At 47.6% G+C, this 21,497-nt stretch overlaps 2 protein-coding genes across 15 annotated transcripts in view; one reads left to right on the top strand and one right to left on the bottom strand.

Annotated features, from left to right (window-relative positions):
- Positions 1–19,971, top strand: part of LOC308605327 (uncharacterized protein) — a 198,165-nt gene extending 178,194 nt beyond the window's left edge. For 4 of the 7 annotated variants that reach the window (XM_081215231.1, XM_081215230.1, XM_081215232.1 and 1 more), the window contains 2 exons: positions 506–711; positions 2,460–2,548. The gene's annotated coding sequence lies outside the window, so the exon portion shown is untranslated. Of the gene's footprint in view, positions 1–505; positions 712–1,360; positions 1,484–2,459; positions 2,556–5,865; positions 5,890–19,961 lie in introns of those variants that run through there. The other 3 variants (XM_081215227.1, XM_081215228.1, XM_081215229.1) reach the window with 3 other exon arrangements.
- Positions 1–21,497, bottom strand: part of ZFHX3 (zinc finger homeobox 3) — a 257,266-nt gene that overhangs the window by 6,745 nt on the left and 229,024 nt on the right. For 7 of the 8 annotated variants that reach the window (XR_014013683.1, XM_081215221.1, XM_081215226.1 and 4 more), the window contains 4 exons: positions 17,815–17,948; positions 17,462–17,662; positions 7,533–7,635; positions 909–6,314 (listed from right to left, as the gene is read on the bottom strand). Coding sequence is in view for 7 of the 8 variants with exons in the window: in XM_081215221.1 (XP_081071347.1) it covers positions 909–6,314; positions 7,533–7,635; positions 17,462–17,662; positions 17,815–17,948 (5,844 nt within the window). In the remaining variant the exon portion in view is untranslated. Of the gene's footprint in view, positions 1–718; positions 6,315–7,532; positions 7,636–17,461; positions 17,663–17,814; positions 17,949–21,497 lie in introns of those variants that run through there. The other variant, XM_081215225.1, reaches the window with a different exon arrangement.

Below are 21,497 nucleotides of genomic sequence, written 5' to 3' on the forward strand. Positions count from 1 at the left end.
AACGGGCAGAAGCAAACGAAGGGGTGTTACCATTAACGTTTCTGTCTGTCTAGAGGACTAAAACATGTCATAATTCACAACCACAGTGCCCAATACGAGTTCCTGGTTACTGCATTCCAGTACAAAGGCAGTCTGATTAGCAACCAGGGACTTCCCTGATGGTCCAGTGGTTAAGACTCCGTGCTTCCACTGCAGGGGGCACGGGTTCGATCCCTGGTCGGAGGACTAAAATCCCACGTGCCCCGTGGTGCAGCCAAAAACCAACCAACAAACAAAAAAACACTAACATAACACTCTATTTCTGACTCGAAGAGAACCCCAGGAGTAAGGCTCTACCATATGAGAGCATCTTCCTGGTAGCATCTCTCCTGCCAGAGCACATCTCTGAAAAAGGAGGTGGGACCACAGGGGAAGGCAACGAGTTGATTTAAATTCTCTTGAACCAATTTCCAGAGGGCACAATCCAGAATTAGCTAGATATTCAAATGTTTTATATTTTCAACAGATATCGAGATGGGATCTGCATTTCCACAAGGACTGAATGGAAGGGTCTATAATGGAAACTGCTGTCTTGAAAATACCCCAGGATCTAGTATGCCAGAACCCTGAAGTTCATGCCTGGAACACACACCCTGGTGGTGTTACTGAACACCAGGCACGAGAATGGTTTCAGGAGACTGTCCCAACCACAAGATCCCCATCCTTGAACTGGTAAGTCAAAGAGTCATGTACACCATAGCTCTAGGGAGACTCAGTGGAAGGGACCTGAGGTTTTATTGCTGTTAGAGAACTTGAGAAAGGAAGCTTCCTATCAGGCCAACGCTCAGAGGTTTTGTGCGACAGCCACAGAAGAAGCGCTAATTGGGCGGCTATTTAATACTGGGAGAACCACCAAGAGCAGAACCCACCTGTGTTGGATGGAGTAAAGCCTGGCAAGGAGGGGCTGTTGAGGCCGGGGAGCAACACGGGAGGAATGCCCTGGATTGCCGGATATGCCGTAGGAAGGTTGAGAGCCTGAAGAGGGGCGTTGTCAAACATCCCTTGCTGCTGAGCTGCCAGTCCGAGGACCTCATTGGCCTTTTTAATCCGGTCCAACTCTTGTTGAGCCATCAACTGACGTACAGTGGCTGGGTCAAAGTATTCTTTCTCCTTGTCCAACTGGCTTCCAATGGTGTCTTTAACTTTGGAGATATGCTGTTGGGAAAAGATATGGTCACGTACAGACAGCCGAGCGCTGTACTTGATGCCACACAAAGTGCACTCTGTTTTGGGTCCCTCGTAACTTGTTTGGTTTATACCAAAATGCTTGGCCATGCTTAACTTGGACTTCTTTTCTTTTGCCCGGGCATTCTGGAACCAGACCTGAACCACTCTCTTTGGCAGTCCAATGTCATTGCCCAGGACTTCACACTCTAGCATGGTGGGTGTCCTGTAGTCATTAAAGCATGACTTGAGGACCTTCAGCTGCAGATTGGTCATCTGAGTGCGAAAACGTTTCTGCCCAGGCCTATCCCCACTGTCTCCAGATTTGCCTGCTGACCCACTTGCACCAGGGCTTGGGGAGCAGGGGTCTGCAAGGCTCGAGGTTTCACTGTAGTCCACTGTACCTTCATTGTCATATTCCTTGCTGTAAAAGCTCGGGGCTGGGCTGACCAGACCGGATGACAACCGATCTTCATACTCGGACATTGCCATCATGGCCGCTTTGGTCAACCCTTCACTGGGCGCAGAAGAGGATTTGGTTTCAGTTGCTATTCCCGTTGCACTGTCGTTATCCGCATTGCCCTCGTCTCCAGTAGTGGTATCTGTGATCGCTGTGTTGACTGAGGAACAGTCGTCGTTGTCCAGCTTAGTTTGGTCAAAGTTTAGATTAACTGAGGACATGGAAGGGCTTTCAAAGTCTTCAATCCCTTCCACCTTGATGGAAGAAGGGCTAAGAAGAGTTCTAGGAGACAACTCCATGGTTTTGCTCACAGGTGAGAGGGGAACACCTTGGCCATCACTACTGCTTGGGGGTAGGTGGGAAAAGCTAGTTCCATCAAAAATATCTCCTTTCATCTGGAGTCCCCCATCACAGTCTAAGAGCATTGCGGACAGAGTTAGGTTATAGCCAGCTCTCTTGGCTTCATGCCAATGACGGGACCGGATATGAGCCTCCAGGGCAGTCTTGGCTTTGAAGAGCGCTCTGCAAAAAGGGCATCTCCTGTGGGCCTGGGCTGGGCCCACAGCCCTGAACTGTCCCTTCCTTTCCCGGGCTCGGGTGTTCTGAAACCAGACTTGTACCACGCGTTTCTTCAAACCCACCTCATGCGCAATGTGATCCAACATCTTTCGAGTTGGATTGGAGTCCAAGAGATACTTTTGGTAGAGAATTTCTAGCTGTTCTGGTGTAATAGTTGTCCTCAAACGCTTGTCTCTCTGAGGTTCTTCTCCTCCCGTCCCACTGTCGTTTTCTCCAGGGCTGGCACTGGCCTTTTCCTCCAGTTTCCTCTTCAGAGTGTTCATCGTGGACGTGGGAGTTGAAGGGGAAGTGGCCGAGCTTGCCGGAATCTGAGGTATGGCCCCAGAGAGCAGCTGGCTTGCCAGCAGTGGGTTACTAGGGTCAAACAGCATGAAAGGCATATCCAGTGACCTGTCCAAAAACTGGGGGTGGATGAACTGGTTCTGTGCGCTCAGAAAGTGAAGCTGCTGGTGCTCCTGCCAGTGCTCAAACGACGGGAATGCCAGCTTGCACTGCTCACACTGGTAGGGGATTAGCTGCGGAGGTAGGTTGGCCAGCTGCTGAGGAGTTGATGTGTGGAGGGGCTTAAGGGGCAGGTGGGAGAGCTGGGAGGGACTGGGGCTCGACTGGGCTAAGGGGCACTGAGGGGGGGGCGCCTGTGGAGGAGGCTGGGGCAACGAAGCGGGGGACGTCAGCTGCGGGAGCTTTTGCTGGGCTGCATTTGTCTTCTGCTCAGGCTGGTCTTGCTGCTGCAGCTCTGCCTTTGGTTGTCCTTGCTTTTCTTGGGTCTGGTTTGGCTGTGCACCGGGAGGTTCAGCCTGCTTTGGTTTCTCATCACTCGCCTCTGGTTTTGAACTGAAGGTGGCCAGTTCGTCAGCCTCTGACGTAAGCTGCAAGAAAGCAGCGGAAGCTGTGCTGGCCGTTGGTGCTGGGGTGCTGTAAGCCTGGGAGGGCATCGGGGTGCTGCACGAGGAGCTGGTGGGCGTTAGGATTTCCATGGCGTCCATGGAATCCTCGTTTTGGCTGTCATCCTGCCCCTCCTCATCCTCATCCTTGTAACACAGCTTCTTCTGGTGCTTGATGAGATCAAAGATGCGCTGAAACACCAGGCTACATTTTTTGCACTGGTAGTTCAAGTTGCTCGTTCGAATATACCTATCATTTGTAAGTTCCCGCCGCTCTCCATCTTTGCCCTCTCCCTGATTCTCGTAATTTTTCCTGGCCTTCTGTCGGGCGTTTTGAAACCAGACCACTATGACTCGGGTTGGAAGGTTCAGTAAATTGGAGAGTTGCTCAAATTCATCGTCCTTGGGGTAAGCATTGGCATCAAAGAAGTCCTGCAGGACCCGCAGCTGGTAGTCAGTAAATCTTGTTCTTGAAGACCGCTTGCTCCCCCAGTACTCCTGCTTCTGAGGTTCCGGTGAAGGGGGCCGAGAGTCGATCTTGAGCTCCTCCAGGCTGGTGATAGGAGGGTTGCTGAAGTTGTAAGGGGAGTCCTTGTTACGCTGCCGCTCTTTGAAGAGAGTGTTTCTGAACCAGTGCTTGATCACTTTCTGGGGCAACCCAGACTTGTCTGCCATCTCTTTGATCTGCTCTTCACTGGGGGAGTTGTTAATGTCAAAATACTGCCGCAGGACTCGGAGCTGGTCATCCGTGATCCTAGTGCGAGGCCTCTTATTCTGCTGCTGGAGCAGACTTGGATTGAGCTGATGCTGGTAGAGCTGGGCCAGGTCCGCAGGCAGAGGCTCCACAGGTCCAAGCTGAGGGGGCAGCTGGGCCGGCAGGGTCTGCAGCGGCATCGTCTGCATCATCAGTGGCGAGAAGATGGGCAGCTCCATGGGCATGGAGAGCTGGGTCAGCGGCACAGACGGCTGGGCCGGTGCAATCGTGGGCGAGGTGATGGGTGGCGCTGACACGGGGATGGCTGGGGTGGACGCCGGTGGGGGCGGCGCTGCCGGAAGCGGGGGCGGCGGTGGGGGCGGGGGCGGCGGCTCGGGGGTCTGAGGCCTCAAGGGGTACAGCTTGTCGTAGTGCTCTCGGTACTGTTTGGCAAATCTCTCCAGCTGTTTAAAGGGAAAGTAATTCTGGTGCACATGCTCTTGATGACTCTTTAAAATCAAGATGTTCGAGAACAACTTGCCACAGGAGTCGCACTCGAGCTTTTCCGGATTCTCCCCCGGCTCGCTCTTCCCGTTCTTCTTCTGTACCTTCTGCTTGTTCTCGTTGTACTGGATGACCAGCTCGAAGCCAAAGTTCTCCAGCAAGGCCTTGGTGGCGTTCCCTCTGGCGTCCGAGGCGATGCGTGGAGGGAGCATGGAAGGCTCACAACCCCCCCCGGGGGCCGATTCCTTCTTCTCCTTGGCCTTCACGGCATCCGGCAGTGATTCCTTTGGTCCCGAGTTGCCCTCTACCCCTTCGGCACCGTCTCTCTCCCTCTGGCTTTCTTTTTCCTTGTCTTTGATGACCAATTTGTTTTTCTTCTCGATGTGCTGGCTGGGCTGTAGGAGGGCAGAGTGACTCTGGGGCAGAGAGAGCTGGCTCTGCTGCTGCAGGACCTGCTGATGGCCCTGCTGCGGGACCTGAACCTGAGCCTTCAGCTCTTCCAGCAAGCCTGGGCCTGCCCCCGTCAGCGTCAGCGCCCCGCTCGTCACGGGCAGGCTCACCTCGGGGCTGAGCTGGAACTCGGCGCTGGGGATGTAGAAGGGGAAGAGGAGATGCTGCTGCTGCTGCTGCAGCTGCAGCAGGGTCTCCGTGGCCATGGGGAAGTGAGGAAGGAGGGTGGGGCTAAACAGCTGGGACTGGATCAGGGCCGCCTGCTGCTGTAGCTCCTGCTGCAGGTGAGCTTGAACTTGGGCCTGGGCCAGGGTCTGTGCTTGTTGCTGCTGCTGCTGCTGCCTGGATGTGATCATATCTACCAGCTTCTTCCGATTGGCTTCCTTGGGCTCTGAAGGGGAAGCAGTGTTGGCACCGCCGGGATTCCCCAGGGGTGGCAGTCCTACACTTTCAGTGGGCACTTGGCTCAGTAAGCTGGAGCTTGGAGCAATGCCAGCGCTGCTTGGATTGGTGGTGGTCAAGGTGTTACTGCCGCTGGTGCTCACAGGACTGGGGGTGGAGGAGCTCAGGGAGACACTGCTGCTGTTCCCGGTGCCATTGCTGCTACCACTTGCAGCCTCCAGCTTGGCTGCCCGGGCCTTGGTTTGATGCAACACAGACCTCATATGGATCTCCAGCGTGGAACTCTGGCTATAGGCCACGTTACAAGTGTTACACTTGAAAGGTTTGTTGTCAGGGCTGCTGGTGGGTTCTGGCTGACCAGCTGCCGATTCTTGAAGGGCTCTCTTCAACTTATGCAGGTGGGAGACAGAATTGTAGTGCACTAGCAGGATGTTCTTCTGAGTGAAAGATTCCTTGCAGACGGTACACTTGTAAGGGCGAGAAGGGTCTAGAAACTTTTCCATGGTGAAGTTGGGGCCTTTTCTGAAAGGCAGAGCTCTCTTGGGCTCTGAGCCCGAGTCTTCTTGTACCGACCCAGAGTCACTGCCCGTCGGGCTCTGTTTATCCTCCAAGTCACTCTCTTCTTCCTTGTCTTCCTCAACGATTATGGTATGGTCCTCAGCCAGGGTGGGGTCTCCCATTGCCAGGAGGTCTCCATTGGCCAGAAGGCCACCATAAAGCTGTTGGATGTCGGCCTCACTCAACTCCAGATGGCTCGTCTCGAGGTGTTTTTTCAGAGCCTGGAAAGTTCGGAAACTGCGCTGACAGAGACAGCACATGGTGGCAGCTCTGATCACGTGGTACTGAGAGTGGAGCTGCAGCTTTTCCACGGTCTTGAAAGCCAGGCTGCACTGGTTGCAGCGGTACTTGTAGACGTGGCGATCTGACACAGGCAGCTGAGGCCTCTTGGCATGAACCTCGTTGAAGTGCGTCTGGAGAGTGGCGGAAGTTTTGAAAACCTGGTTGCACCCCTTCTTCCAGCACAGGAAGCCTGAATCTTCTCTCACAGAGCCTGGGTCAGCAGGAGAGGGTTTCACATCTCCACTGTGTTCTGTGCTGGCAGAGGGCAAGATGTTCTTTCCCAGATCATCTGAGGTTTCTGAAAAAAAAAAAAAAAAAATCAAGCCCAATGATAAAGAAGGCTTAGAGCTGTCTACCCAGCAAGGCCTCATGAACACAGAGTCTCATGATGAGGGAAATACCCAACCTGCAGACACACACTCTCCACAGAGACCCACACCGCTGAGCACGTGTTATATAAGCAGGTGCACAGGAACAGAGAGGAAGAAAAGGAAATACAAAAAGTCTCAACTGCTAGTAGGCCTATACCATAGCACAAATCTGTCTTCTAAACAATATTTGTTTCAATTTCTCAAGAACTGGCTTGAAGGGATACCCCCTTTACATGGATCTGAATTACAGAACATGTGAATTAATGCTGTCCTAAGCTGTGGGGAATTTGCAAGAACCGCTATCCACTGTAATATAAGAAATTTGGGGATATATATACTTTTAGGCAGTAAATTTCTTGTTATAACGTGACTTTTGACTGTCCTCTCTATTCAATAAGCAAAGAACATTCAAGTGGCCAATTATGAAAACACATTAAAACTTTTCTCTACAGTGAGCTCATCACCCATAAATATTCTGACCCTTTTTTGGGTCAGCTGTACGCTGCCTAATATGGAAAAATCACAAGGGAGACACGGTGGGGCAGCAGTGTGGTGTAACTCTTCCCAACTTGAACCTCAGCTGCTGACAAGGTGTCAAAGGTGTAGGACCCACCGTGGGGCACCAGCAGCATCTATGCCTACAACAGTGTTCTTTCCAAATGCACCTCTCCGCTGCCTCCCATAAGGCACTCCTGGAAGTCTCAGAGCAGAGCTCTGTGCAGAGATGACAGCACCTAGAAGTGCCCTGAGATCACCCGTGTGCTCCACAAGGTCCCTAATAATTAAGTCCTCAGAGAGGGAGTGTTTGACGGCTTAGGGTGGTAAGTCAGTCACGGGTCTACTGGCGGACTCTCTGGTTAGTCACTTCCTCACTGTATAGTCTAAGGGGACACGTGTCCACCAAAACCCCACTGGTTCTCACCTGGCTTTTTCTCACTTCAAACCATACAAAGTGTGTATACAAATACATGCCAAGAACCAGAGTATCAAGTAGCTGACAACGGTGCCCCTCATCCCTTGAAAAGTTACATATTCAGCTCTTAGGAGTATCGTAAAGAATTCTTGGCACTCTTGCTCCATGAAAATTTTGGCCCCAGGTTTCATTTTGTTTACTCTTCTCAGGGGTCAAGAATAATGACACTAACCAGGCTGCTTTCCTGCCTCCTCCAAACTGGAGTTCCCGTCCCGATCTGGAACAGCCGCTGGGAGGAACAGGCTGCTGGGCATCACCATCTCAGGGGTAGTCACCTGAAGAGCAAGCGGTAGAGAAGCGAGGAGAGTCAAAGGTTGAGGAAAGAGACACAAAATAGGGAAATGTGTCAAAATTATTTAATAAGCAAAATTAGCCTTCACCAGTGTAAAGCTGGAGGTGTCACTTTTCATAGCTCACTGAAGATTCATGTTTATTAGACAAAGCTCACATCAGTCAAAAGCGTTTCTACGGTTACATTCTGGACATAATTAGCAGTGCACACTTGAAGAATAATCTTATTATTAATATTTTTCCTTTATGCAGAATTTTGACTTTGATCACTGACAATGTTTTGTCATGGGCTGTGAAACTTCTTGTGCAACCAATTAGGTAGATAAGTTGAAAGGCCCACCTTAAGCTGCTGAAAACATAATAAGGGCCCTAATTAAATCATACCTAGTAAAGTACACTGTAATCTTGAAGCAGGGAGCATTGTAGTACTGTTTTCAGAATGTATTGAGGCAAGAAGAGGAGGGGAATAAGAGCGAAGGAAAGGGTGAGAAGAAGAGAAGGGAACAAAGGGAAGGCTAAGGACACGCAGACACACTGGCAGATTTTCCAGGAAACATTTTGTAACCCTTTACAAGCTGAGATCGAGTGCAAATGAGCATTTCTTATGACTCACTTCAGTCAGGATTTCTCCTGGGGTCTTTGCCTGAGGTACACAGCATCAGAGGGGACTTCTGGCCAGTGTCCCAGCCACAGAGGGTGCCCTGCACCCTACGTTCTACAACAGGGCAGCCCCACCGTGGCCACGGCTGTTGTTTCCCAATACAGCAACTCCAGAATTAGCCTGGGTCAAAAGAGCTACAATTTAAGGTCAGATCTTTCGGCATTTATTTCTGCAGGCTTTCCTGCCATCTGGCCGCAAGCTTGTCCAAACAAGTTATCATTTGCCCTCCATTAACGTGATAGGAGGCCCTCAACATCCAACGTAAGGCTAAAAGGTTCTTCATTTAAGAAGAAGCAATATCCCTTTGCCTACTATAGGATGGAAAGATAGTTGGCGATGATATTCCCAAATGAATTAGAAATCGTTCCCTGTTTGATGACAGCCTGAGAAGTAAACTGACCCTGAGGTTATAGGAACAGAAACTTAAGAGTCACCACTAACCTTTCTACATGGCGCCTAGCCCCACCTGGAGGCATTACTTTCCCATCAAACGCAACTATTGAGATAGTATCTTCACCTGCTGTTACAAAGATTGGAACACCTAGATTACTGTTCAAAATTAAATATTTAAAATAAATTACTGGGCTTCCCTGGTGGCGCAGTGGTTGGGAGTCTGCCTGCCGATGCGGGGGGCATGGGTTCGTGCCCCGGTCCGGGAGGGTCCCGCATGCCGCGGAGCGGCTGGGCCCGTGAGCCGTGGCCGCTGGGCCTGCGCGTCCGGAGCCTGTGCTCCGCGGCGGGAGGGGCCACAGCGGTGAGAGGCCCGCATACCGCAAAAAAAAAAAAAATAAAATAAAAAAATAAAAAAAATAAATAAATAAATTACTATTAATTTTTAATGGTTTGAGGATCCTGGCCTTGCTCAAAATCACTGCTGACATGTTCACTGGAATCATCAGTGGTAGGTTCCACTCCTAGAGGAAACTCAGACAGCTGTCCCCGTAAATCCAAAAAGGTAACTCCTCAGTACGTTTCAGGGTATTAGAATAATCTCAGCAACCCAGATGCCCGTAGGTGCAAAAATTAAGCAACAGGCACTACGGAGAAGGGCTCTGAGAAGCCCTGCGTTTACGGAGAGCAGGTGCGTGGCAGGTGAATGTGACACAGAATCCCTGCTCTCACAGATCTGCACCCTCACACAAAGCTCGCCGGCAGCTGCTTACAGCTAGCTGTGGATGAATCGTTAGGAATGGAGCGGAGATTGCCAAACTCATTCCATCTATTTTCTTTTTAATAGAAAGCATTCGGACCAGTGTGGTTGGGGAGTCCAGCGGGAATCCAAGAAGTGAAAGGTCACCGATTAATTTATAGTCCTCAACCGAGGGGGAGCACGAGGTTGGGGGCAAGAGGGGGAGAAAGGGAAAGGAAAAAAGACCTCCCCACACCTCCTTTCTCGGCTGTAGCTGCAGGATCAGTCCTTTCCTGGGATCTTTAGGAATTATGAAAAATGAATCATGAGAAGTGAAGAAAAAAAGCCCTACAGAGTAAAAAAGAATAAAATTATCTAACACCTCAGCTGCACATCATTATAGAAAACTGGGGGCTTTTTATACACATTACAGTAAGGCAGACATCCCCTCTAACAGACTCAGTACGACGGATCAGTAATTGTTTTCATACACTTTAATTAGAAAAACTCAGATGGCTATGAATAATAATGGAAAAGAGAGACTTTTGCACTTGAAAGGTTGAAGTCAATCAAGTGTGAATGACGGCAAAAAAGAAAGAAAAAAAAAGACACCAATTCATCAGCCCTCTGTTGTCTCGCCGCGACTTTAATCATAATTCCTGATTGGGATTCAAGAAGGCAGTAAGCAGCGGTTCTTTGTCTGCCTTCACCTTCCATCAATTAACTCTCCCCAAAATATAATCATCAACCTCACATGCTCCTCTGCATCTTAATCTGGGCCTCCAAACCTGTAAGTCTTGCCTCATACGTGTTTACGTAATTACTTCTATCTACCTGCATCTTCTCATCTGTAGTGTACCCAACCTCTCCCTGAAAACAAACAAAAAAGGTTGGGTATATAAAATCTTAATGGGCAAGAAATTCCCAGAAGGCAAAGAAGAAGACCCCTAAAGAGAATCCTAAGGATCTAGAAATTCTGGTGGTTCTGTCTGCACATGGGTCTGAACAGAGAGGTTGCGATGGAAGCCTCTTTGCTGTGCAGGACACTGGAGGGCCCCACGTCAGCTCTCGGACACTAATGTTCCCGTGTCTGTGTCCACTACTCCCTCTCCTACCAGCTTCTCAAGCTCATCACTCAAAGTTACCGCGCTTTTTTGTAAAGAGCCAAAAATACGGTCCTGCCAATGGCTCACTGAGGAATTCTGCTCACGGAAGAAAATGAGGGTTGGCCAAAGGCTGAGTTCCTTCAATACTTGCCTTGGCACTCCTTGTTTCCCAGTCATATCTGGCTGCCACACAGCGTGGAAGGTTGAGTCTATCCCAGCCAGCCTCTGATGGACAGCTGAAAGTCCGTGGGAAAGGCGGTCACTCAACAGTGCTGGGCAGAGTTCTGTAAAGACCTTCCCTTTCTCTAGGAGTGTCGGAGCATGCTAGTGTGTGAGAGGACAAAACCTGGCCACAGCGTCGTAACCAGAGCCGCCCCAAACGTGCCCAAACCACAGAGACCCTCGGAGGACTAGATGCCGCCAGCAGCTCCCCTGCACCGACAGCGTGCGCAGCATTACACATTCACTCTCTCTGCCCCGAGCCCTCCCATCCACACACTCAAAAGCCAAACAAAAAGTTTTAGGTTTGGCCAGACAATAGTACACAATCAGGCTAAACACCTATACTTCCTACACGGACATCCATGTAGATTGATTCTTCCAATAATCTTACACCCATAAACACTGAGTATGTTAAATTACATTCCCCCATACTCTACTCATTAATGTATAGAGGGGACCTCAGACTATTAAAACAGACTTTTAACCAAAAGTCAGAGTTTTTCTGGTGAGAAAATTCAATTGCTTAGAGCCATTACTTCCTCAGAATTTGAGTCTCTCAAGATCGGCGGCCATGACCACGCAAAGCAGCTCTGTGGTGATGATCTGGATACCACATGTGCTCCTCTCAGCCCTCTGAGCCAAGTCAAGCATGCAGAGTTGACGGAAACGCAGGAAGAAAATATCATCCGAACAGGCGCAGTACCTTCCTAACAAGTAAACAAGTCTCACATATAACAAGAGAAATGTGGAGTTCTGCTCTGATGCTGAAAATCTTCAAGTTCAAGCAATTCTCACATATGACGATAGACACAGAAGAGCCCCACGCTGGTACTAAGAATCTTCATGCTTAAGCCATTCCACAACAACTTGGTTGATGAGAAGGAAGGGCCTCAAATGACTCTGCTCATCCATTCACTTGACCACCATTCACTACACTTTGTACAAGGTCCCCGCGCTGCACGCTTGTGAGACAAGAGCAAGACCAGGTCCCTGTATCCAGGAAGCTCACATCCAGAGGAATTAACCTTCTAGAGATCATAAACTCATTCGAAAATCTGATGAAAGTTGCAGGCTCCTAGAGAAAATACTTCTAAAACAAACTACTGTAGATAATTTCAGGAAATCACAGGCTCCCTCGAGGGAAATTCCTGGATTCAAGTTAATTGCCCTTGAACTACTAGGAAAGGTGACGTGGGTTTGTAAATACCTAGTTCCTACCTCCTGTTCATTTCACCATTATTTTGGATTATGACTTAATGCCTTTCAAGTTTCTATGAGGTGAGTGGGCCCGAAAGCCCCAAGGACACACCTTATAAAACCCAGAGTCTTAGATGTGGGTCTGGTCCCCACTGTGACATCTGGGAGGGGCCGCTGATGTTGACTCTTTTTCGATAGAAGAAGCTAGAATTATAAGGAGCCCTCCCCACTCCTTGCTTTCTCTGGGTCATGGATATGAAATTGCCAAATACCACAACTTGAGCAGCCAAGGGGTATATACACTTCGCTAACTTCTTAAGGGGACTGTTCATGCAAATTCACCTCTCAAGGCCGCTCTGTCTGAGGTTAGATCAATGCAACCAACAAGTTCCACATGCTAGAAAGCAAAGGTATTTTCTTAGAGCGAGTACTGAACTTGGTTTCTCTGAGACCCTCATCCCCACAGCCTTGGCATTGCTCGCCTGAGTAGAGCTTCTTTCTGAAAGGCTCTCTATTCCAAGTGAAAGTATAGATTTGCCAAAACCTAGACTCCCAAGGAGACTCAAATCCTTTATATTTCAGTAAAAAAATCAAGAGAATGAAGAACCTCAGATGGAGGGGAAAAAAAGAGGGAAAGCCTCAGACACAGGTCTTCCTGGCACGGACCTGGCCAGTCTCTACACCTTGTGAATGAGGCACTGGTCCTGTTCAAAAAACTGAAGCATGGAGTTAAAAGCCAACCACTTCCAGAACTGAGCATTCTAGCTAGTGGGGGATCCAAAGTCGACGGCGCCAGTGAGGGTCTGGCTGCTCACTTCCTCCCCTGACCTCGATGGCTGCCAGCTGGTCTCTGCACATCTGCAGCCAGCAAGCCCGGCAACTCACGGCAGCAGAGAGAGCTTCAGAGGTTTTTCCGTCCTTTCCTTTACTACCTTCCAAATGTGCCAGGCTGGGCACTGGACCACGGAGTCTAGAGGGCTGTTTCTCTCTTTGTCTCGTTTCCCTTCTAAAATGTCTTCCTATGTCGTTGTCTATCTTTTTTTGTTTTTTTTTAAACCTAAAACCCAAGAGGAAGAATTATAGGGCCATATTAAGAATTCATATGGGCCAGAAACAAATGCAGCCCTGAACCAGATTTTAAAATCTAAGAATGAGAAAGACTGAAAAAGGAGGTAGGTGGGAGAACAGGAAACATATGAACAGTTCACACACACATAAACACACACACACACACAGTGAGTGAGAGAGAAAAAAGCTGAGAAGGGGACTGAATTGGAGACAAAAGCTTCATTAGACTTGGAGAGACAAGCAGTGGCAGTATACCAAGGTCACTTTTAATTTAGACCATCTAATTGGCAAACAGGCTCCAAATGGTTATCATCTCACAGGGCTTGGAATTAATGAAGCCCGATTATTTTCATTACCTTCCTCTGAGGTGGAGACAAAGTGAGAGCTGGTACCCAAGTGGGTGCCATAGCCTCAGGGCCGCTGGCCACTCAAGAGCCCCCAGTGCAGGGGGGCCAAGCAGCCAGCCTGATCTGGAGACTCGGATGCACAAACACACGACGAGCAGAGACAGGCGCTGACCGAAAACATCACAGGAGACAGACAGCTGGGGCGGGCTGGGGGTGGAGGGGACCTGCAGGCAGTGCAGGTCCAGGAGCAGCCAAGGGGAATCTGTGCATGTACAAAACATACAGAATAACTAAGGACTACCAGAGGGAGTGAAGACGAAGGGCTAGAGAAAAAGGTGTTCCTGGGCTGCTCCAGAGCCAACCTCCTTCTCTGCCATGAGGTCATACTTTGTTAAGTGACTGGGGAACAAAGACAGTTTCCCCGTATTAATGCTCCGGGATCCCAGTGGTGTGTCCTGCCACTTAGAAGGACAGTGATCAATTAGAATAATTTAAGACGACTGATATGCATTGTAGGTGGTCTTTCCCATTCTCATTTAGGGGCCAGAAGCCTGTCCCCTATGCCCTCAACCCTCCTCGCCTAAAACCGTGAGACAAAGGAGGGCACAAGCAGCAGCTCCTATATCCCCACCACTAATTCGGAATCTCAGACTTCTCTGTAAATAGGTGAGAATTCTATGGAACTGACATCGGGGGGGGGGGTCGCTCAGTTGGGTCTGGAGGGGCACCTGTCTCACCGCCTTGAGCTTTATAGATTTCCGTCTTTCATATGACGTGTGTAAAGACACCGTTTGGAGCTCTCTTTCCAATAGGCTGAGCAGAATGAAGTGGTATGGGTGCAGTTTCCATAGAGGAGGGCCAGAGCTGCAATTGTTACCAGTGGAGAATATTTTCCAAGCCCCTTCATCGGTAAAAAGAAGGGGGCCCATGGAAGACACAGATGTGAGATGCAGAGCATAAGCAAGCAGCTGTTACCATAGCAACAGACATATTAGACACTGCAGGTTCCTGAAAGCTGTCTGATAAGGTATTATTAAATGAAGCCTCCTCAAAACACTCTCCATTTACAACTGAACGGAAAGGCATTGTAGAGAAAGTAATCTATTTCCATTTATCAGGGTGGAATTTACTTTTAGAGAGACTGAAACCCAATTCAAGCCAGATCCTGGGACCTTGGACCCAAACAGCAAAAAGTATTTACCAGAATTTATAGCTTTAGATACCTTAGACATACCCTATGTCTGCCAGGAGCTGTCTTGTTTGGTGGATTTTGCCAGGCTTTCCTAGTTTGCAGCCAAAGGCAGTTAACTCACTCAAACAATCTGGCAAGGAAGAAGATTCACTCCTGTCACTGCCATTCCTCCTAGCCACTCAAGGATAAAGCAGACATAACTTTCTCCTCTTGGAGGATGAATGACTGAACACTGACCATTCCTTAATGATATGGTTTAGGAAATGGAGCTCTGATTTGAGGGGCATTTCTCAGAGTTTCCTGCTCTAGTTGGCCAGGAACAAACAGATAGATCGTCAGAAAGCCTAACCAATACTTTCCCTTGGCCAATTTTCTAATAAGATTGCTGTAAAATATCCTCCAGGGGCATGATTCTAACCACAGGTTCATTATAAACACTTAGTTGTAAAACAATTGCAAATTTCATATTAACACCAAACTTTTCAGAGGAAGGACAATGGCAACTATTTAATTTGTCAGGGTGGAGACCAAGATCAGCAGTCCAGTCCTCAAATAGGATGCTGGGCTCACCCCAAGGTATGGCCACAAACTCCCCTCTAACCCTGGTTGCTCATCTTTTCCTGCTGATTCTGCTAAAGGGTCGAGGTGGAATTGCTTCATTTAGCTCAATGCAAACCATCCTCATGACTTGAGAAACCAATTCAATATTGACAGCCATGCAGTAACTCCATCTTCTCATGCAAAGATAGGGTACCAAATCATCCTTATATATATGCCTTTAAATCAAGTGTAAAACCCTTATGATTACATTTTCCACAACTTTCAACTTTATTTCTGAATCCATTAACTTTCTCTTGTTGCTAGCAAATGAACTTCCTATAGTCAGCACATTTCCCACAATTTGCACATTTTTTCAGAAATATTTAGAAAACATCTCCATTGTCTGCTATGGGCAAATGAGGTAGGTACACAGGGGTTCCTGTACAAGGTGCCAAGCACAGCCCCTTTAGGGAGTGTGTTTCTCCTCCGTAAGAGTTTTCTCAAATAGGGTTTATTAACCTGTTTCCATGGGTGGATTTTAGGGTATCCTTATGCTCTCTGGCACTGTACACACAATTTTGTACATGGAGAATATTTGAAAGAGTTATTAATAGTAGTTGTCAAACTTTAAGTGTGCACAGAATACCCAGTAAGGCTACTGAACCATTTTCACCAGAGTCTCCAAAAAAAAAGGTTGAGAATCACTGCTTGAGTGGGTAACACCCAAAAATATCTTAGGGATTGGTACCCAAGCAAACACAGCAGTAACATCCTCCCCTCAAAGACTCTGTTGATAAATGAAGAAGATTCATAATGACCACCAGACTTGCTACTTTGAATGTACCATACTGTTGCTGTTATAAAAGTATGACAAACAATGGATATTTGAAATATAATTTATATAGTAGTCCCTAGGGATGTATAAATGAAACTTACTGTCTAATGTAAACCAATCATACAGATTACTACAGGCTCACATTTCCTAGACCAGACTGATGTTAAACAGGAAAAATAATCACCAGAGCAGAAGGACGATGTATTGAAAATGCCACCCTCCCCACATCTCTTCCTGTTTCTTCAGGCTCCCATGGTTCCAGGCCATCTGTGGGAAGTATGATGAGGCCTGAGGAAAATCCCCCTTGTTATTTCCAAGGCTGGAGAGAATTCCAGGGAAACTTGTAACAGAAACACACCCATCCACAAAAGGAAGTTTCCACTTACAGAGAACCTTTCAACAATGTTCACCAGTCTGTCTATTTGAAAATACCCATGGAAAGTGAATTTATGCTTGAAATGAAACTCATGCTAGGTCACCTTAGAGCTTGCTATTGGCTGCTAAGGTTCTCTTGATGCATCATCAAATGTATGTTCCTCACGACTAAACATCATTTACAATGTTATTCATTAATTCTGCGTAACCAAGTGGAATGGGAAATGCCTAGAGGTTATACGTCTGTGACCTGCGTGGGAATCTTCACACGAAAAGGCAATCAAATTAACTTATTACTCCACTGTTGAAGGAAGTTAGAGGTGAGAATTTTTCTCTTTGGGGGTTTTTCCTCTAGTGATCAGGAAAGGGCTTTCCAGCAGCCCAAGCATACACAGAATGCAGGATATTGGTATCGCCTGTAGAAGTTTGAAAAGTTTTCACATTACGTTAGATTTAAATCCTTATACTAATCTTTTGGGCCATGTTTACAGTGGCCACTTAGAGCCATGCCCCGCAGGTATAGCAACATCATGTTCAAAACGCAAAGCCCTTGTTCATGACTCGCCACGTGCTACCCAACTGAGCACCTTCCTGCTTTGAGAATGAAAGCATCCACTTGAGAAACTCCCACGTCACAGGGCTACATTCTGCAAGTTGGAGAATGTGGGCTCACATCTCCACTTTGCCACTTGCAGGGGCATCAAGTCAGTTAACCTCTCTGAGCCTCAGTTTCCTCAGCCGTTAATGTAAACGTGTCAAACTTTTTAAATAAAACAGAGTGGTTGTGAGGATGAAATGAGACATAATGGATTTAAGAGCAACCCAGAAGATGACCTGCTCAGTAAAGGTTTGGAGAATCTGAATAACAACTTCTTCATGTAAATGGTTAGCTACTCTAGGCCTCTGCGTCCTGAGGGGAGAGAGGAATAAGGGATGTTGAGAAATGCGTATGTATTCAGCCCTTTAGGCCACAGTCAGGCCGAGTCTAAGGTGAACAAAGGTCACAGAACTATCTTTGACATTTCCAACTCTGCACTGGCTCTCGCATCCAGCAACACAACGTCCTGTCCATGTTGCTGCATCACCTTTGACCGCTGGGGAAAGAAAAGCCCCGAGGTCCTGCTCCCAGCTGCCTTACCGTCATGATGAGCTTCTCCACGCAGTCCGGCGCCACGCTGTGGAGGTGGGTGAGGTGCAACTGGAGGTGGATCTTGTTGTTGAGCATGTCCTGGCACAGGGGGCAGCGGAGCATGGGCTGCACCGAGTGCTGCGTCATGGCGTGCACCCGCAGCCGGTTGACATCGGCGTTGCTGTACTTGCAGTAGGGACACTGGTACATCTGTGGGGAACACACAGCCACCCCTCCGGCTGAATCTTCAGTTCCCACCGCAACTGTGTCCGCCCCAAGCCCGCCCACCCGAGACTCCACTCCCCCGCTTCCCCCAGTTATCTGAAACACTCCCCCACCAGCACAGCCCCTTCTGGCCTCACCTGCTCTGGTTTGGTCTCCTCTGATGTTTTTGGTCGCTTTGAAGAGAGAGGAGACTCTGAGCTACCTGGGAAGGAGATGCGTTTGGAGGTTGCAGGAGAATCTGTCAGCTCCTTCTCGGCTTGGCTTGATGATGCTGGAAGAAAAAGCAGAAGATGTAATACAGCAGCCAGACCAGGCCAGCTCCCAGAGGGTTTGCGTTGGGTGAAAATCAACATTCATTTATAGCACAGGATTTTCTTGAAACACCAAAATTAAAGTAGGATGAGCATCCGGACTGATTTATCAGGCATGCTAGAAAAGAAGCAAGTGTTTCTTTTTGTCCCCCATGAATTTCTGTCACTACACAACTTTAACAACTGAACACTAAGAAAAAAAGGTACAGAAATGGACTAAAAGGCTCTGAGTTGGATTAAGCTACATTCAGTCTATTCTGACCTCCCCCAATCAAGACACAATCTGCTGGCTTATGAGGGTGGGTGGGAAAGTCTCACCAAGTGCTTTGCCAACCACGAGTCAACCCAAGTACCAGACACACTCTGCCTTCATGGATGTAATAAACGATGTGCTTCCAACTTTATTGTCACAGCTCTGGAAAGCACAGCACAGCACAGCACAGAAGACATGATAAATGGGACGGACCCGAGAAAGGTTTACACGGATATCTGCATACAAATACGTGCAAAAAAGTCAAGTGTGGGTTCAGCAACTTGCTTCTGGGGAAGAACTAATTGAAGAGTGGAACTAGATAGGGCGTGACTCCAACTTCTAATCGAGCCAGTGCTCCAGACACAAGAGTTTATTCAGAGTGGGTGGTTCAGAGGGAAAGTGTCCTCTCTGCTTGCCAGAAACATGCCCTCTGCAGCCCCACTCCACCAAAACAACAAAACACCAGTGAGGAAGAAGAGTCACGTGAGACTGAAGCAGCAAACAGTGAACATGGAAGTGCTGGCGGAAGGAGTTCTCTGAAGCACGGAAAGGGATCTGGAAGATTTTGATGAGAAAACAGCAGGGCTAAAAGGGTTTTAACAAGGATAAATAAGCAGGGCTCCTCCAGTATAAACACAAATCTCCAAATGGTCAGATGGGGTCATTCCAAAACCTGGTCAGTATCTTAAGGCTGGCTCTCTCACTTGTTTTGGATGGGAACTCCAGTTTTCAGAATTTTGCTACAAGTGGTAAGAAGAAAAATCCTGAAAATGGTAGTGAGACAATACATACCCACTGCCCTCCCTACCTCACTGAAAAATCATTTGACTCAGCACTGAGGTCACTGGTTTAGAAAGCCTCGTTTTCACTCTTTGGTCAAACTGCTTTCTGTCTCATCCAGACTAGTTACCTAGCATGTGTTTCCAGCTTTGAAATCTGTTCTGACGTGGATACCCAAGATGCTGTCGTTACAGATGTGTGCTTTAATAAACAGTTGTAAAAAATCGATTTTATTCATTAAAATCGTAAGGCCACACAATAATTTTGGGGAAAAAAATGCAAAATGCAGGAAATATTCCAGGAAGTGGATGCTCTTCCCAGAATGCACATCTTCTGATCTTTAACCCCAGTATCTTGGTAACCTGGTCTACATAAGTTTATAGAACATCTGTTATTTAAAAAGTACAAGGACAAGCATATTACACACGGACCACCCCTCCTCCTCCCAGCACACATTCATAACAGTACTTTAATCTGTCTCGAATCGACTTCAAACCCATTTTCTTCTTAATGGGAGTTATTCATTTTCACTTGAAAGGTAATACATGACAGCTGGATATTTAATGTGATGGACTGGCTGCCGATTAACTAGGTGCTGTATGTGACATTCTAGTCTGGTTCCCCCACGGCCCACTTCCCATATCCCAGCCCCCGGCAGACCTGATCCCACGAAACCTCACGTCGCAGGTTTTAGACCTCGGAGTGTGATGGGCCCCTGCCTGAACACTCCCACAATAGGAGTCTTTAATTAATGTTTCGGGGATGTAAGGTCTTCCCGCCCCCAGAAGGTTCCTTATTCTCCATCATTTTTCATTTTTGCTTACTGGTTGTCTTCTATATGTTAGCTCTTCTATAGCTTTTCAAAGGCATTCTAAAGATGGGGTGGGTGAAGACATTAGATGATACTTCAGATGCTCATCAACAACACTTGCTTTTACAGGACCGTGACGCTGCCTTGTCAACACCCTCAACCTGCCTGCTACCCCCGCTTCAGAATGATTTTCAACCGTGCAGCTGCTCGGCAGTGTGGATGAACGAGCGCGGAGGCTGAGACCGCCCGACTCATCCACTCCCTGGAAAGCAAACCCGGTGTAACCCAGTGCAGCATTAGCGTCCTCACAGGACCGCAGTCCACCCTCGTCCTTCAAGGCTGAACGCATGATGAATGGTGACGAGGTTGCAGAGGTGAGAATTCTCGTTTCAGAAGCCACTATTCTTTCCCCCTGCATGGAGAGGGGGGACTTCTATTACCTTTTTTTTTTTTCATACTCTCAAATTGCTCTGTAATTCTAAAGCTTCCTTTGTGAGCTCAAGCTAAGGAGCTGTTCTAAAGTGTTTTAAAAAACAAAATCAGCACTTGCTCACTCATTCCTCTTTCTCTGGAGTAACACAACAGCTCTGCTATGATAAGAAATACTGCATCCACTGGTGTAAAAACTTCTGGGGCTCATCTCCCTTCTATCTGGGGCAATCTGCATTTTTATTAGATCAGATCTGTCTAGAAGTGGACATTAGTCACCTGCAGCTCGCTAGGCTTCTTCTCTAAAGATAAGGCCATGCCTTTCCTATATCAGAGTCTGTTAACACCCAGTTACAATCTCATTGTGCTTCCCTGGGTGATATGAGGACTGCTCCAAAGAGTTAGGTTAATGAGGCTGACAGGCCCCTCCTAGCTTGACCCCACACATTAAAACATCAACCCCTATGAAAACATGGTACCACAGATTTTATAAAATTTCTGTAGATGGGTAAACAGTTGCACAAGTTCTCCATCAGCAGGCTGGAAGAGGGTTTACTACTGACAATGACAGTCTAAGGTTTTCTCAAGCTTCCTCTCTGAACAACTTCAAAAGGGCCAGAGTCCCCAAATCAATTTCTACTTCAGTTCTGTCACCAGCATACATTGTAGGCATAAGTAAATGAGGTTGTACGAATACCAAGAGGGAAAGTACTGTGGATTTCTTTTTTGAAGACTTTTCGAAACTCTGACTTAAATTCCAAGAGCGATGTCACAGTCTAGAAAACATTATTACTTTTTAAAATTAATTACTGATCACTTTAAGGCCATTACGACATCACATTACTGCAACACAAATAGATGCGCTCCAGAGACAAGCCATAGTATAAACAGTGCCTGGAACCACTGGATTATACTGGTAACAACTTCAAGGGTAACTACCTGTAGTGGCTTTTACAATAATGACAAAATGAATTGGAAACAATCTAGATATTTTACAACAGGGCACCGTTAAGTAAACAATGGTACAGCCACTCTATTGAGTATTAGATGACATTACATATGACAGCTATGAAGCAATATGGAAAAATCCTTGAGAATGTTAATCAGAAAAAAGAATAAGATAACGTATGCATTATAACATGATACAGCTTTGTAAAAAATAGGTATTAGAAAAAAAGACTGGAAGAAAATGACTACTGTATTTAGGTGATGGCATCATGGACCATCTCCCCATTT

Source organism: Mesoplodon bidens (genome assembly GCF_964165515.1).
Source record: "Mesoplodon bidens genome assembly, chromosome: 18".
Lineage (NCBI taxonomy): Eukaryota > Metazoa > Chordata > Mammalia > Artiodactyla > Ziphiidae > Mesoplodon > Mesoplodon bidens.